The sequence below is a fragment of the Leucoraja erinacea genome, chromosome 6 (genome assembly GCF_028641065.1).
Source record: "Leucoraja erinacea ecotype New England chromosome 6, Leri_hhj_1, whole genome shotgun sequence".
NCBI lineage: Eukaryota > Metazoa > Chordata > Chondrichthyes > Rajiformes > Rajidae > Leucoraja > Leucoraja erinaceus.
Window position 1 is genome coordinate 65,438,256 of NC_073382.1, and position 18,048 is coordinate 65,456,303.

The 18,048-nt window shown below is 36.7% G+C and overlaps 1 protein-coding gene across 1 annotated transcript in view; it reads right to left on the reverse strand.

The window, feature by feature from the left end:
• The window catches only part of grm5b (glutamate receptor, metabotropic 5b), a 473,006-nt gene extending 455,314 nt beyond the window's left edge, over positions 1–17,692 (reverse strand). The window contains 2 exon segments of the mRNA XM_055637258.1: positions 14,427–15,288; positions 17,228–17,692. Of these exon segments, the coding sequence (XP_055493233.1) occupies positions 14,427–15,105 (679 nt within the window). The 5' untranslated portion in view covers positions 15,106–15,288; positions 17,228–17,692.
• Between the last annotated feature and the right edge of the window lie 356 nt (positions 17,693–18,048).

Sequence of the window (18,048 nt, forward strand, 5' to 3'; positions counted from 1 at the left end):
TCTTTAAAAGCATATGTATAAAGCTGGTGTAAACACGGTGAGTTTGTCTCGTAAAATCTTTTATAAAATTCATTACTGAATCCATCTGGTCCCGGTGTTTTACCATTTTTCAGTGAGTTTATTGTCTCTTCTATTTCTTTAATTGAAACCTGTGCTCCTAATTCCTCTTGTTCCAACGGATTGAGTTTTGGGAGCTTGCAGTTATCCAGAAAATTTATAACTTTAATGCTATCTGTTGATGTTTAGGATGTATATAAATTTTGATAGAATTGAGCAAATTATTTATTAATATCTTTAGGAAGTGTTAACGATTCACCTTTATCTAATTTAATGTTTGGAATCGTATGGTCCTTTTCCAGTTTTTTCAGCTAACATGCCAAACGTTTATGTGCCTTGTCACCGAATTCAAAATTTTCCTGTTTTGTAATTTGAAATAATCTGATTACTCTAGCAGATAAGATTCTGTTTAGTTTTCAGTATTGTTATCTTGTTGTGTTTGTCTGTGGTTGGCTCTTTTGCATTGTCTAAATCCAATTGTCTGATTTGTTCTTCTAGTTGCAATTGCTCGGTCTTATTCTTTTTATTTTGAAGATCTTGGTATGAAATTATAGAGCCTTTGATAAATGCCATAAAATATTCCCATAATAAAGAAGGTGAGGTGCCTGGGGTGTTGTTAGTCTCAAAGAAAAGTTCCATCTGTTGTTTTAGGTATTGTTTAAAATTTGGGGATCGAACCTCCAAAACGATTTTTTATTGGGCATTCCTTCTAGTTTTAGAAAGAAAGTTAATGGGGAGTGTTCCGAAATGATACTATTATGATATTTAGTGTTAGTTGTGAAGGGAATTGATTTCCTTTCCACTAGGAAATAATCAATGTGTGAGTAGGTTTTATGTACCATCGAATAAAACGAATATTCCCTTCCAGCTGGGTTTGCAATTATCCATACATCTGTTATATTTGTGTTTTTTATATTTGTATTTAAGAGTTCATTGGATTTTTTTGCACTATTAATCATTTATTTTTTCACTTCCATTATTTTTTTACTTAATTATAACTTAAATATTGAATTGAATTATAAGTTTTATTTAAGGAGATATGTCCGGCATGAAGACTTATTAGATCTAAAATTAATCTATCTTGAGTTTGGGTGGAATGTCGGGTTTATTGTGTTGAACCATCTGCTCTTTTATAGACCACCCTACCCATAAGATGTAAGATGTTAATATGAACAGAAGGAATTACATTTTGTAGTTGGAACATTAGGGGAATTAATGAACCAATCAAGAGAGGTAAAGTATTAGCACATTTAAAATCACTCAAAGCAGATATAATATTTCTTCAAGAAACTCACCTTAAAAATGAAGTGCAACATAGATTGAAAGCAAAATGGATTGCCAAAATGTATCACTCCTCGTTCTTTCATAGGTCCAGAGGGGTTGCAATTTTAATCCGTAAAGGTATACCTTTTAAACATATATCAACTATCACGGATATCGATGGTAGATATATTATATTAGTGGGTGAATTATATTTTTAAAAAGGGATTCTTCTTAACGTTTATGGACCAAATTTTGTCAGCCCTTTGTTTTTCAAGAAAATACTTAATACTATCCCAGAAATTACACAACATAATTTAATAATTGGTGGAGATTCAAATTGTACATTGGATTCCTATTTAGACAGATCATCAAGACAAAGGAAAATAAAATCTAAGACAAGTGAATTACTATATTCATACATTAATACTACTAATATCAAAGATGTCTGGAGAATCGAAAACCCATCCGGATGAGAATGATTTTACTCACCGGTACACAAAACCTATTCAAGAATAGACTACTTTTTAGTAGACTCTAAACTTATACCATTCACTTATAATTCGAAATATCATAATCTCGGATCATGCACCTTTAACATTCATGATTAAACTAAATGGAATGATCGAGAAGCCGACACAATGGAGACTTAACTCCCAATTTTTAAATGACAAAGCATGTCACAAATATCTTATTACACAGATCAATATGTTTTTCGAGTCCAATGACCACCCTGGAACATCTGCCTCCTTTCTCTGGGAAACATTCAAAGCATTTGTACGAGGAGCATTAATCTCCTCACAAGTCTTTCATAATAAAGAGAATTGGACTAAACAACAGGTATTGGAAATGGAAATAAGGCAATTAGATATAGAGAATGCTGCCGCGCCCTCTGTGATAAAACACAATAAAATTGCTGCACTTAAACATGTTAAACCAAATATATTCAGATCAAATCACAAGGCTGTGTCCTCTCCCCACTTCTCTTCATTCTCTACACTGATGACTGCAGATCCACCCAGCCAAACTGCCACTTCGTAAAATTTGCTGATGACACAGTTCTCCTGTCTCTTCTTCCCAGTCACACACAACATCACAGCTCAGCCCTGCAGGACTTTATAGTATGGTGTGAAAAGTCTTGTCTTGAGCTAAATATAAGCAAAACCAAGGACATGATTGTGACTTTCTCCCCCCAACAGAGACAGATGGCTGAGGCAGCCACCACTATCATCCAGCAGGAGCCAGTGGAGATAGTGGAGGTATACAAATACCTGGGAACAGCCTTCGACAACCTGCTAAGGTTTTCCTCTAACATAGAGGAAATCCTTAAAAAGTGCCATCAGAGACAGTACCTACTCAGGAAGCTGAAGTCATTTGGGATTAACAAAGACATTCTCACTACATTCTACTACGCATTCATTGAAAATGTAATAACCTTCTCTTTCACTAGCTGGTTCCACTCCATCACCCTGCAAAACAGAAACCGCCTGTTGAATGTGGTCAAGGTCTGCTCAAAAATAATTGAGCAGCCCGTCCGAACTCTCACTGCCCTATGCGACCAACAGTCTTTAAAGTTAACACGCAGGATTCTTCAGGACCCCTCTCACATCCTGTTTCCTGAGTTTGAGTGGCTCCCCTCAGGACGCAGACTCCGCTGTCCGGGTTGCCGGACACAGAGGAGGAAGGCAACCTTCATCCCCAGGGCTGTCCAGCTTTTTAATGCTGATCACTGACTCATGAACATATGAAATGAAATAACCTTCTATATGCACTTTTTTAATTGAAGCACTTAGAAAGCATTTTAAAAACTATTGCTATGTGTTGAATGTTGATGTGTGATTGTGCAGTGTGTCTGTTCTGTGAAATGCGTGTGCTGGTTGATTGTGCAGTATGCGTGCTGCTTATGTTTGTTGATTGTGTCCTTTTTTAAAAAGCTACTGTAATGCGCCTTTTTAAATTGCCCCTCGGGGACGAATAAAGTGCTTTGAATTGAATTGAATTGAAAAAATCATAAAACTTTATCAACATACAAAACAAATACACTTTGAATTCAGTGATAAACCTCAAAAACCATTACTTGTCAACTCCGAAAAATGGATGGGGAAAAAAACAATTTATAAAATTAGATCAAATATGGGAGAAATACTAACACTACCCAAGGATATCAATGACAGATTCGTACCATATTAGCAAATACTTTATTCAACCAAAACAACAGCGTTCTGCAAGAATGGAATCATTTTTACAGAAATGTAATCTTACAGGTTTTTATCTGAAAGAGAGGGAATTATTGGGTGCTGAAATATCAGTAAAAGATATTGAAGAGCCTATTAGATCTTTAAAAAACTGAAAGGCCGCAGGCCTGATGGCTTAAACACTGAATTTTATTTTAAAATTGATGACCTGATTTCTCCACGCCTACAAACATTATATAATTATGCCTTTACTCAACAGAAACTGCCAGAAACTTTAAACAAATTAACAATAACACTTATACCAAAAACAGATAAGGACCTTGAGGATTCAGGTTCATATAGAGCAATTGCTCTCTTAAACACTGATCAGAAAATATTAACTAAAATTTTAGCCCATAGATTAAGTTTAGCGATTTATAAATTAATATACCGCAATCAAACAGGTTTTATTCCAAAACTTTATTAATTTTATAATTTGAGACGATTATTTAACATTATATATTCAAATAGAATAGCAAATGTAGATTTAGCAGTCATCTCGCTAGATGCTGACAAAGCATTTGATCAGGTGGAACGGCACCTATTTATTTTCGGAAATGGAAACATTTCAACTGGGCGAGAAGTTCTACACATGGGTTAAGCTTTTATATACTAACCCAACAGCTAGAATATTGACAAACCAAATGTTATCACCTAAAATTAATGTATCTAGAGGCTGTAGACAAGGATGCCCGTTATCTCTGTTCTTATTCATTCTTCGCCCTGGCTATTGAACCACTGACAGAAAGTGGTAGCGTCCACCCAGAAATATATGGATATAATACCAAATATACAGTTAATAAAATGTCTTTATATGCAGATGATGTATTATTGTACAATACAAATCCAGAAACCAGCATTCCAAGCTAGTTCAATCTTATAACTCAATTTGGCTCATTTTCGGGATATAGAATTAATTGGAACAAAAGTGAAATTATGCCAATAACAGAACTCAGCCGACACACATTGCAACAATCTCCCTTTAAAATAGTCAACAAAAAATTTAAATATCTAGGAATTTACGTGACTACGAAATATACTTCTTTATTTAAATTAAATTTTCCGCCTTTACTTAATAAACTGCATAAGAATATTCAGTATTGGAAAACATTTCCCATCTCAATGCTCGCTAGAATTAATGCCATAAAAATGATTTTTCTTCCGCAATTACTGTACCTCTTTCAATTAATCCCGATATATCTCCAAATTTTTTAATTTTTTTAAAGTTGATTCTATTCTCACAAGTTTTATTTGGGATTATAAAAACCATAGAATAAGTAAAAAACATTTATGTAAATCCAAGACGAATTGAGGATTAGTTTTACCAATTTTTTAATTTTAATTTTGGGCAGTTAATATTAAAAATATGAATTTCTGGTTGGAAGGTATGGATTAGCAACCAGACTGGTTAAAGATGGAAAAGGAAGATTGTTTGCCTTTTGAAATTGGCTCGATTCTGTTAGCTCCCACAAAACTGAATAAAAAAAACCTATACAAAATCCTATAATATATAGTGGTATTCGAATTTGGAAACAATTAAAAAATACTTTAAAATTGGATGATTTATCACTCTTTATCCCCATTGTAAATAATCCTTCATTTAAACCCTCTGTGTTGGATAAAGGTTTTATACAATGGAAAAATCATGGAATTAAAAAGGTGGGACTCTTTATAGAAAAGGTATTTTTCTTTCATTTCAGGAGTTACAACAGAATTAGGGACTACATTTAAATATTTTTTTTAGATATTTACAATTTAGAGATTATGTTAAATCACATACACAAGAATATAGAACTAGAGAGCCAGAGATTCTTGATGAATGTTTGAATAAACATCCTAATACAGATCAATTAATATTTCACATTTATAATGTTATTTCAGAAAGTGAGGTCTCGTCGACGGAATTATATAGACAAGTATGGGAAAATGAATTAGATCAACCTATAATGAAAGATATTTGGGACGAAAGTCTACAACATATACATCAATGCTCATTAAATACCAGACACTCTTTAATACAATTTAAAGTACTACATAGACGGCATTACTCTAAAACAAAATTAAATAGAATTTTTCCAAATATCTCCCCTATCTGTGACAAATGTCAATATTCAGAGGCTAATACCTTGGTAAATTGTATCAAAATAAAAAAATTCTGGATGGATATTTTTAAAATAATCTCTGAAGTTGTTAATATCCAATTGGATCCCGACCCAAAACTAATAATATTAGGAATATCAGAACAAAGCCTAAAACTTACAACAAGCCAAAGAAATTTCCTTGATTATAACCATATAACCATATAACAATTACAGCACGGAAACAGGCAATATCGGCCCTACAAGTCCGTGCCGACAAATTATTTTATAGTATAATAATTGGGAAAAAATTAATGTTAAATTAACAACCCCTACTATCAAAATGTGGATTATGGAACTGTTGGAGACCTTACATTTGGAAAAGATTAGACTTGTCTTAATTGACAAACCAGAATTATTTGCTAGAATATGGTCTCCATTTATTGATTTTCTGAAAGGGTAAATTGGTCCAGCACGGAGGCTGACTGAAACTTGAATCTAGGATTAGATGAATAGTTACATTTTATAATCTATGGACCTATCTCCAAAGCTGTATTATTGGTAATTCATTCTATTTTTTAAAAAATATTTTCTTCCTTTCTTTCTATCTATAAAAAAATAAATAAATAGCTGTGTTAATATGTAATTGATAAACGAGGACCCCAGCTATTTTGATAGCTGAGATCCCAACTATTAACAATATTTAATCGATAAACAAAATGTGTTTTGGTTACAATATGCATATGCTTCTAATAAAAATACTATACAAAAAAATAAAATCTGAACTCATTGTAGAAACCTAGAGGTTTTCATTAAGTAAGAAGATGCACTAATAGTCATTTTCAGCCCAGAGGATTATTATCGTAGTTAACCAGGAATTGTTTTGGCTGATCTACCTCAATTGTTAACTCTGTTGCAGGGATTACAAATCAGGGAAAATATCTGAAATAATAATACATTAGAATTTAGAAGGAATGTCACATGAATATATCCACTCCGAAGATGGTAGTTTGGAATGTTAGGAGGAAAGATAATTGAAACCCATGAAGTGATTGCGAAAATCAATTATATCAGCTAAATTAAGGAAATAAGGAGAGGATGAGACTTATCTAAGAAAATAGTAATATATTTTCATTCCTAAAATTTCTTACTTATAGTTAGGAAATAAAATGATCACATAATAATGGTTTGTGGCTACTCCAAAACTGGACCAAATTTCTATTATCTTGTTAATGGATTCAATGGCCAATTTGTATTTTTAATTATTTCAATTTGACATTAATATCTACATTTACATTCCAATATAACACAAATTATATCCTACCCTTAAAAGATTAAATTGGCTACATGCAACATGTTTTGCAACATAATTCATTAAATATTGTACTGTACATAATTATAAGCAACACCAAAGCATCACTTATCATCTGTATTTAACTCAATGTATCTCCATCTCAGCTTAATGTCATTCTCTATGTGGGCTGGAATACTAGAAACATGCTATTGCATTCTGAGTCTGAAAATAATCCCTTAAATTAAAGGCTAAATAAAACTTTAATTACAGCCTCTCTTGCTAATGCCATCCCTCAGTTGAAAGATCTCGTGAAATTGCCGTGGAAATGCAACATAGTTGACAAAGCAACATCCTGAAATTACTTTTTCTTGAATTAGTTAGTCAGCAGAGGTCTGTAGTTGGCAATCAGTAGAAGAATGGTATTCAAAAGAGTTATTATAAAATGTCCTACGGGCAGACAAAAGACTGCATATCATCATCAGTCTCCCCTTTAATTATGTTGTACAGAAGCGGTGATGTACCCTGCAATAATTCAGATGTAATATTTAAGTGGTGAGATGATCTGAATAAGGTCTCACAGTAACAAAGGCACTGGTGTCACAGACAAGTTCAAAGTCTTTGCACACATTATTGTTTGAATCACCAGACTCCATTAAAAGTGCCACAGAGCTTTCCTCTGTTACAATCTCCTAAATCACGAATTGTATCTATTGACACATATTGTTTATTAAATATTTCATTGGATGGATTTTCAAAAATTGCATGACATTCCAACATTTTAAAATTCAGTAAAACTAATATGTAAGAAAATAATATTTAAGAAATAAAATGATAGAGCATCATAAGGCATACATCAGGAGCATAATGTAAGACTTTATTTTTATCGGGGTGAGGGCAGATCTGACGACTGACCATCAGGGCAAAGTGGCCAACTCACCACCACCAGGGCAAAGTGGCTCACTAGGCTGACAGTTCAGCAACCCACTAAATGTCCATTCCCTTCACCATCAGAGCACCATGATTTTTCTGCATGCCATCTTAGAAGTGCACTGCATTTTCTTGGCATAACTTCATCAATGTTTCTATGACCACCAAGGAGGCCAAAGACAAGTAGGTGCTTGGAATTATAATCACCTACAGGTTTCCCTCCAAACTCCACAACATCCTCTTCATGTCTGGAAGAGCTATAGTCCTTTTCAAACACATCAGTGCTGTTCTTTACATCAATCAGCAGAGCCAATATAATACCAAGGCCGAGCCATAGCTTTTAATCATGGAAGCCAAAAGGGCCTTCAATCCGAAGCATTACCTCCACCAACAGCACCTGACCTGCTAAGCTACTTTCCAACATTTCCTTTTTTAATTTCAGATTTCCAGCATCTGCGGCTTTCCTGAATTTCATAATTATTTTTGCATGCTTACATCCACAGTATGTTCCATTAGTATTTCAAATAGCATGCCTTTCAAGTGATACTACCTTCATTTCTGTTTGAAGTGAATCCCAACTTCCGACCTAAAAGCAAGGTGTATCTTCAAGGACAATAGGGAAAACAAATAAATACTGCCTTTGCCAGTGGTCTCCACATCTTGAAATACGAAAAAGCTGTAAAATCTAAATGCATATCATACACTTGTTGCATTAACTTCTGAATGAGCTGTTTCAAATTATAAATTTGTCTATTTTTAGATATTTTAACAATTTAGAGGTTGATTTGTTTTGCCCATAATATACCTTGCAGCTCAAATGTCACAGTCACCTGTATAATACTCATTTCTAAATGGAGTCCAACCGTAACTGGTGAACTGTAATAACAACATTTAATATATTTCACATTTCAAATTTGCCAATATAATTTCAAATAACAAACTTATAATGAAGCTTAGATCACACATGACCATAATACTTACAGACAAAATTATACAGCACTGTAAATTGTTTTGAGAAGAGAATAATACATAAACGTTTCCAATGCATTTTAGGATTGCATTCTAATTTGATTGTTGGCATATCAGGGATGACTGTGCAAAAAAAATGTGCATTTGCTCATTTAGAAATAATTATTGTAAATCTGATTTCCATGCATCTTTGCCATTCTGCTTTGATGTATATCATACTATTTTCTTGAATGCAACAGCAGAAAGATCTATTGTCAGTGGTCTCCACATCTACTATATATTTGCCAGTGCTGTTCTTCTCTACATCAATCAGCAGAACCATTATTATTCCCATGTTAAGCCACAACCTTTAGTAATAGAAATTAAAAGGGCCTTCAACCTGAAACATTACCTTTGCCTCCCTTCCCACCAACACTGCCTGACCAACTGAGTTTTTCCAGCATTTTCTGATTTCTGGCAGCTGCAGCTTTTTGAATTTCATTTTTATTTTTTGCATGCTTTCATCCACAGCAAGCTCCATTGATATTCGAAATAACATCTTTCAAATGATACAATCTTAATATTGCATTGGGTTTCATGGAAAATGGTCCTTAAAGTGTCAACAATTCTAAGTGTGTTAGGGACATTTGCTTGGCTGCCATTGGAAGCAACAAAAAATGGTTCTTTATAAATTGGTCCTTTTACATTTCTATTGCGAAGACACCCTTTAAAAAATATTACTCTCTACGGCTATGACAAAATAAAAACAACCTTATTATAAGATTCTACTGGCATTGGAACTATAAGATCTAACCAGAAAAATGTCAGAACCAGGCTAATGGATAGAAATTTGACTGAGAGGATTCTATTAATTTTGTTTAGAGCCTCTCCCAAATAGATTGAAAGTCCATAAATTGCTGGAAAGACACTGTGGGTTACACAATATTTGTAGAGAGAGAGAGAAACAGTTAGCCGTTTGGATGGATTGACCTTCATTAACCTGAATCATTAATTGATTATATCAAACAATTTCTATACTTATTTCAAATTACCAGCATCTGCAGTTTTTTTCTTTTGATTTGAATCACTGGAAGCCCAGATAGCTTCACCCATTTACTCATCTCTAAATGCAGATATTTCCTACCCACTCTCAGAAAAATTAACTTACAGGAATAAAGTGATCATTTCAAGGAGTATACCATTTGTTGTTTCTTTCTTCATAGACGTTACGTAATCTGTATTATTCAAATTTACTTCATTGATACACTACTGAATGCACAAACATAATAACACTAACAAAGTATTCATGTATTGAAGGAATCTACCTTTCACCATGCAATCTTGAGAGAGTAAGCATAACCTCAAGACTAGCAAACTATATAGGACAAGATCTCATTCTAGCTTTAAGTATTTTGTGTGGCAGGATTTAATATCTATCAGGTTAATTTGATTGTCATTTCTCCAATATCACATACGTGAATGGGGCAAGTTAGCCCTGGGTTTTCTCTTTCATAAGGTCATAAGTGATAGGAACAGAATTAGGCCCTGCGGCCCATCAAGTCCACCTTCATTCAATCATGGCCGATCTATCTTCCTCCTAACATCATTCTCCTGCCTTCTCCTCATAACGCCTGACACCTGTACTAATTAAGAATCTATCAATCTCAGCCTTATAAATATCCATTGACTTGGCCTCCATTGACAACCTTCTACGGCAAAGGATTTCACAGATTCACCACCCTCTGAATAAAGAAATTCCTCTTCATCTCCTTCCTTAAGGAGCATCCTTTATTTCTGTGGTTACGACCTCTAGTCATAGACTCTCCCACTAGTGGAAACATCCCCTCCACATCCACTTTATCCAGACCTTTCACTATTCGGTAAGTTTCAATGAGTTACCCCTTCATCCTTCTAAGCTGCAGCAAGTACAGACCCAGTGCCCAGGCCCAGTGCACTCTTTAATCTGCGTTTCTGGCTCAGGTTAATGATGTGCAAGAAAAGAGATGCAGGGATGGAATGAAAAAGACGTATTTAGCTGCTGGAAAGCTATAAAGCCGCAGGGACTTCCGTCCCAAAAGATAATGCAATGTGGTGGAGAAGAAGTAACAGCTGGTCCAGCTAGGCAAGGTGAATGAGATTTTGTCTACCGTTTGCCATCACAGGATGGGGAGGAGCGAATACCATGTAAGAGAGTCAAGGGCAAGGCAGAACTGCTGCAGCTCATGCATACGTATCAAAGGTGTGTCATTATATTAAATAAATCCCAAACTTACCCCACATGGTTTGAATATTTTAATTTTCTACTTCTCAAACGACAAGCATTTTTGTATTGATGGCCCTGATCAACATTGAACATAGAAAAGCACAGCATGGGAACATGTCCTTCGGCCCACAATACCTGTGCCGAACATAATGCCAAGATAAACTAATCTCATCTGCCTGCAGATGATCCATTTCCCTCCATTCCCTGCATATCCATGTGTTAATCCCTGATTAAAAAGAATCTGCTTTAAAATTATAATCCAACCATATCCAAAGTCGCTATTCCTTAAACAACCAATTGTACTTAAAAAGCACCCTTATGAAGATTAACTCAACATGCCGCATGTCCAAGGCAGTTTGTGATTTTGAATGACTTGAGTAATAACTGATGAATCCATGTGCATATTGGTTCACTCGGATATCTAAAATGCATAGTTATTAAATTAAATGCAGAACTATTAATACAAAGACAGAAAAAGCTGGAAATGATTTGCAATGCAAGCAAATTTGTGGAGAAAAAGTACAGGTAATGTTTTAGGGCAAAGATCTTTCATCAAAGGAAATGTCCCCTGAAAGATATTTGATCTGCAACAGTGTTTCTCACTGCAGTTGCTGTGTTTTCTCAGCATTTTCTGTTTTATTTTACATCAGATTTCCAGTATCTGTAGTGTTTTAATTTTGTTTCACAAGACCTGGCTACATTTCACGTATGCAACATAGAACATAGAAAAGTACAGTACAGGAGTAGGCCCTTCAACCCACAATCTTTGTACAAAACTTTATGCCAAGTGGAGCTAGCTTCTCCAAGCAAGTTGGAACAGCACAGAATAAATAGTTTGTAATAATTGAAAAACAACTTCAGAGACATGCAAATTCCTCTATCAATTCAAATTTCTAGAAAATCAAAGTAATATGCACCTAATTTATTATTCCTTGATACTATAATGACTATGCTTCCTTGAAATATTTTACAGAATCTCGAATCCTTGTTTGAAGTTCTCTCCTTTTCGGCCCCACAAAATGTTATGGAAATTATTTATTAATAGATAATACAGAAAAAAAGGTCTGGATTGTTTGATGTGATGTTTATTTACTGCATTTGATTCTGGCAATGCAAAATGTTTTTAAGATGAAAGAAACTGTACTGTCCTTTGAATTTGTATTTGTAGTATCATAATCACCACGGACTATATTGCAAGCAATAATTTAATTCATTCATATGGATTCAGTTACATTCGGAATGTCAGCTGGCCAACACTCAATTATTGTTTTTTAATCTTCAGAAAGTAGAGCGAGCCAAAGTCTTGAATAACAACAGGTCTTCTGGTGAAAATACTCCAAAACTGATGGTAGAAAGGGACTTGCAGGATTTAGATCCATTGTTGATGAAAAAAATGCCAATGCATTTCCACATCAGGATGACATCAGGCTTGGAAGCAAACGTACAGATGGTAGAGTAGTGGGTGTTTTCAATCCTTGCCCTTTTAATTCGTAAAGCTCTTGTATTTGAAAGATACTGTCAAAATGACATAAGAAAGTATCTGTGGGGCATTTCATGGATGGTATACATGCAGCCAAGATGCGCTAGTGTAAGGAGAATGAATGGTTTAGGCAGAGACTGGGATGGAAAGCAAATTAGTTGCTTTGTCCTGAATCCTGTCACACTTCTTGCATGGCTTTAGAGCTGTACTTAGCCAAGCAACGAGAGGGTATTCAATCATGTTCTTCATTTGTACCTTAATATGATGGAAGGGCATCGAGGAGTCATAAGATTAGTCAGCTGCTGCAGGTTAACCAGCCTCCGATCTGCTGTTGTGACCACAGTACGTACCTTGCTCATCCAGTTGAATTTATGTTGAATGGTTACCCCCAGGATATTTCACATATTTTGTTCAAAGGGATGTATATTTAGAATGATGGGTCTCTTGACATTTTCTAAATGTACTGCAAAGAATTAATCTAACCAAAATGTTGTATCATCAAAACAGCAAAGAAATATTACAGGTTGTTGATATCACCTTGACAAACTTTAACCATGGCAGTGAAAGTTGAAGTAGCCAATTAACATGTTGCTTGCATATTTTAATATGATGTAACTGCTTCTGAGAATCCCTCATAGTATTGGTTTACCACGTAGGGGATAGAATGACGCTGCATCTTATGGTCACATCTGCATCTTCAGCATCTAAATATTGCTTTGTTTAATCCTTAAGCAATAGATATATTAAAAGATTCAATTTATTTTACCAAAGTATGCACTGATTTTACAACAAAATGCTTTGCCTTTCCAGGCCTGTGGCTACAAGCAGATCCGATGAGGTGACGCATGAAATATTAAATACTTACATTGCTCCACAGGTGTTATGGCTAAAAAGGTAGGAGATTCCAGCTTTTTCTGGTTTAGTTTTGGGGCATGATTAAGATGCTGAGTGGGCAAATGCCTCTAAGTAACTCCAATCTGTAGAAGTTTCAAATTCAACAATATGTTTGCCTCATACATGCCTCATAATTGTATTCTAAATGATTTGAGGAACGTTGCAATTTTAATTACAGCGCCTCATTGCAAACAAAATCACACATTCTGTTTTCTCGGCTTCACCACAAGATCAATATGAAGAACTCCGTCTTTACATTTGGCAAACCACTCAACAAGTGACTGTGTTGCATGCCCCTTCTCTTTTACCGAAATCTGGTTTGTTACATGGTTAATACATCCATTAAAATGCCTTGCAGTTGACCTGTAAACTTGCTGGAAACTGAACTAATATATAAATACTTCAGATACTTCAGGTGTTAAAGCACCAAGTATGACGTTTTTGAAACTTTGGAGTGATTGTTCTCTAATTTCAAAAAATGTTTTTTGGTATCCTTCAATGTTGACCAGATCTTTCGATTTGACTTGCAATTTGATTGGATTCTCAATATTAAAAATTCCAATCACTACAGAGTAACAATTGCTGAGTGGTTGTGCACTTCATTTGTACACCTGTACAGAATTCCCAAGTTACAATCTAATGTACTGATGTATCCTTCCCAGGTAACACGGATCCATAATAAACTGGATGAGAAATTAAAATGAGAACACTTCTGAAACTCATTTCTTGCATGACGTTCAGTACTGGTCAGTGCAAATAGGACAAATATTTCAATAGTTCAATATTTGGACAAATATTAAACAGGTACAAATCATGCACAAGTGCTTAACAATATCTGTTTAAATACCATTTCGTTTGGCACATTGCTGATTATTAAGCAGTCAGGCACTCCTGTAACTTTTTGTTCGCAATTTCGGGGTTTTAATAGATAATTTAAACCTACTTAATAATTGAAACATTCAAGATAGCATAATTTATTTCAGTTACATACCTTCTGTATGGATCGCAGAGATGTAGGTCCAGTTGTATCTCTTTACGATGTCAACCATGGCTCGAGCTTGGCGGGCATCAGATGACACCACCCTTACAAAATACTTAAATAATGTTTTATCGCTTAAGTCCATACTCGTGGCGGAGTATGCAATCTGAGGTATGTTGAAGAGTTGCAGCAAGTTCTGCACTTGAATTGCCACAGAGCTGGAACCTGGCCCGATAACTCCAACGATAGGCTTTTTGACTCGGAACGGCACCGTGGTTCCATCCACACAGCGCACGATGCCCTCGTCCTCCTCGTTGGAGACAAGGGAATCTCTTATAAACTCAATACTTTGCTCCAGCGCCACAGCGGAATGCCAGCACGAATCCCTAATCTCACACCCCAGCGTTATGTTTGGTAGCAACATTTGGTCCGCGTTGATGCGTTCGAGCGTGTGGAGCATGGCCTCCACCCGTTGGATGCCGTACTGCTCTCTTATGGCGCCGCATTTCCTCTCGTGGACTTTGTCCGCGGGTGGCTGGTGGTGGATGGAGAACAGCGCCCCAATGACGACGTCCCCCGGTTGGTGGGCAACCACCCTTCGCTCGCCCGACTGGGCAGAAACGCTGAGGTCGAAGTTCCTGAAAACATCTTCCACTGTCAGTAAGACCATAAGCCGCAGTAGGAAAACCATCTTCGACCTTCACGAATGCATTGTGATGGAAGGCGAAAATACTGGAATCTAAAAGCTTTAGTCAAGATAGGTTGTATGCCACCAATGAATTGTGGAGGTCGACCGAAAGCTCCTGGACTTTGCTCTTATGGACCATGGGTCATCATTTGTTGCGGCGTTGCAACAATCTTATGGTCTTGAAGCCTATGATTAAAAGAAGAAATATATATTCAGAATCTCACTGCGAATTCCTGCCACACGTTGTCTCAGCACCCCCAAAGTCACACTGACAAAAATGTCATTCCTGAATGTTTAATCCTTACCAAGCCCTGGGAGATTTCCTGTCATTGAGCTTTGAGAATAATTCATATGACTAATGCCAGGACTCTACTGCAGGATGATAATTTCAAATTAATCTCTTCTTTTGCATAACAGATTTGAACTGAAAGTCAATCTCTATTCAGAATTCGGTAGGGAAGCGTATTTTGCCTCAGTGGAAAGGTAAATATAACCATGATAGGGTTCGTAACGTTGTATAAACATTGTGCCATGTCGCACGGCGTGAACTCGCTTGGAAAACATCACCAGTCACCAGTATTATTTTTCTATGTATTACATCTACACATGGACCAAATTTCATTTATATCGTGAACACCTCCCTACACTTTAGTGTTTTCCCTTGTTTTGCGGGGTTTTTTGCAAATTTTCGGATAGTATTTTTTAACAAATATTCGTTGTCATTGTGGGTTTTTTTCCCCAAGCATAATAAAATCATTTGAGATAATTAATAAACCAGTTATGCAATTCGCACGAAACAAAACAGTTAAACCCCATTTATTACCGTGTCTTGCTTCCGCTTCAATATCTAATCCTGGTCCAAGCACAGCATTACGTACACATTACTACAGCTGTCCAATCTTTGTAATTCTAATCACATTACATTTAGCCAGTGCTTTAGTTAAATGACCTACACGCAGAAAACAAACACATCTTCCATTTACTAACACTTTCCCCATAATAGATGCTGATAATTCAAGCCATGCTTTGCATTCATTCCAATATTAAATTCTGATCCATCATGAATCACGAACTCATGCATCCATGCCGATTACATATACTATGCATATTTTGCTCATTTATTTTGAAAGCCAACACATATATACTGATCCCAATACATCCTGGCCAAGACTCATTGATGAAATATGACAGTGCTATTCTTCTGGTGTCAGTGATTCTTTGTGTTCTCCGTCGTGTTCCGCGGTTGATGGTAGATTGCTCGGATGATCCAATGCCCCTTCGTTGTAATGGAGAACATTGTCCCATCTAACCTACTACGACACATGTAGTGTCCCGCTACTTACACTTTTAGTCTCCAAAGAATCCCGTTCTTATTGTGGAAGGACATTGCATCCCCCGCGCTAATGCCCGAAGAGGTGTGAATCGCAGTTTGTCTTTAGCGCGGATAGCTCAGGAGGCAGAACTACGTGTGCCGTGTATCGCCGAATCCAGCCTTCCCTCCCCGAACCCTCTCTTCACCTGTCCTTCTGGCGGCAGCCGCTAAATGCCAGCCTACACCTTCCCGCCCGCTCACTTCGTGCTGCTTTCCTTCAGAGAACACACAATTATAAAACACTCTGGGTTGCACGGACAATTGACACAACGGAAAGAGAGATCAGAGGTAGACTTACTCAGCGGGACAGGCATCATGTCTGGAGAGAAGGAATGGGTGACGTTTCGGGTCTTCAGTTTGAAGAAGGGTCTCGACTCGAAACGTCACCCATTCTGTCTCTCCAAAGATGCTGCCTGTCCCGCTGAGTTACTCTAGTATTTTGTGTCTGCCTTCAATTTAATCCAGCATCTGCAGTTATTTCCTGCACAGAGAGATCAGAGGAGTGGGGTGGGTGAGTGAAATCCATTTCATCCCCTGAATCAAACTATTCCATCAAGCTGTTGAAAATGTCGAAATCAAGATGGGCAGACAACTAAGTCGAACGTTTATAGGCATTTCCGATTAAACAATTTCGATGAAAGGATGACAGCGCTACAACATTTTACTTCAAATACAATACACAATTTGACATTGCCCGGTTTATATGCGCCTTCTCTGCCGATCGCTGTAAAATGTACAGTACGTTATATTTACCCAGTCGCGGCATCCTGGCCTGTGATGGCATCTCCTAATGCCTATCTATATCTGCTCCGATAAATAAGGCAAGGTAAATGCATTCTGGCAGTGGCGTTTCCCGGGGGAAGCTTTCTGTGTTCGCTGGCAGCACTTGGTTAAAAAAAAACACACACGAGCTGTTCGGCGGCGGGGCTGGTCTTTGAGGCAGTTGACATTCAGAATCGGGTTAGAGAAGTGGCACGACGCTCGATCCTTCAAGGCACATACCTCCTGGACCACTGGGGATTCAAAGCCGGCAGGAGCACAAGTCACCGCGATATAGCGCGACCGCTCGTGTCCGCTCCATGTCCCGAATATCACCTTTGTATATTTTGCAGCAGTATTTGTACCCAGTGACATCAAACAGAGTTAATGCACGTTTCTTCCCCGCTTCATCCAATATACATCTGGGAAATTGTAGGATGCGTCAACGACCCGATTATCCCGTCTATGTCTAACGAGAGAATTCAAAAATGGGATCCAAAACCCCGGGTGTAAAATCTATCAAGTGAGGATGGCATCATGCTTACATGGAAAGCAACTTTGCATTTGAATAGATTTCATTATCACCGTGGATGAAAAGATGCAATGGGAATAAATCAACGGATGAAACTCACATTTATTTTTATGAAAATTAATTCGCAATTAAAATTCAGTCCTGGAGGAGTTGGCGACCGCGCCAAAGTTAAGCCTTTGCCGACATCTGTCGGTGGCAGTTCGCATTACACCCTTCTGGAGATCTCTGGAAGGTGGAGAGGGTGGCTGGAGGATAGTTTGGAGGTGCAATGTGATGTTTCACT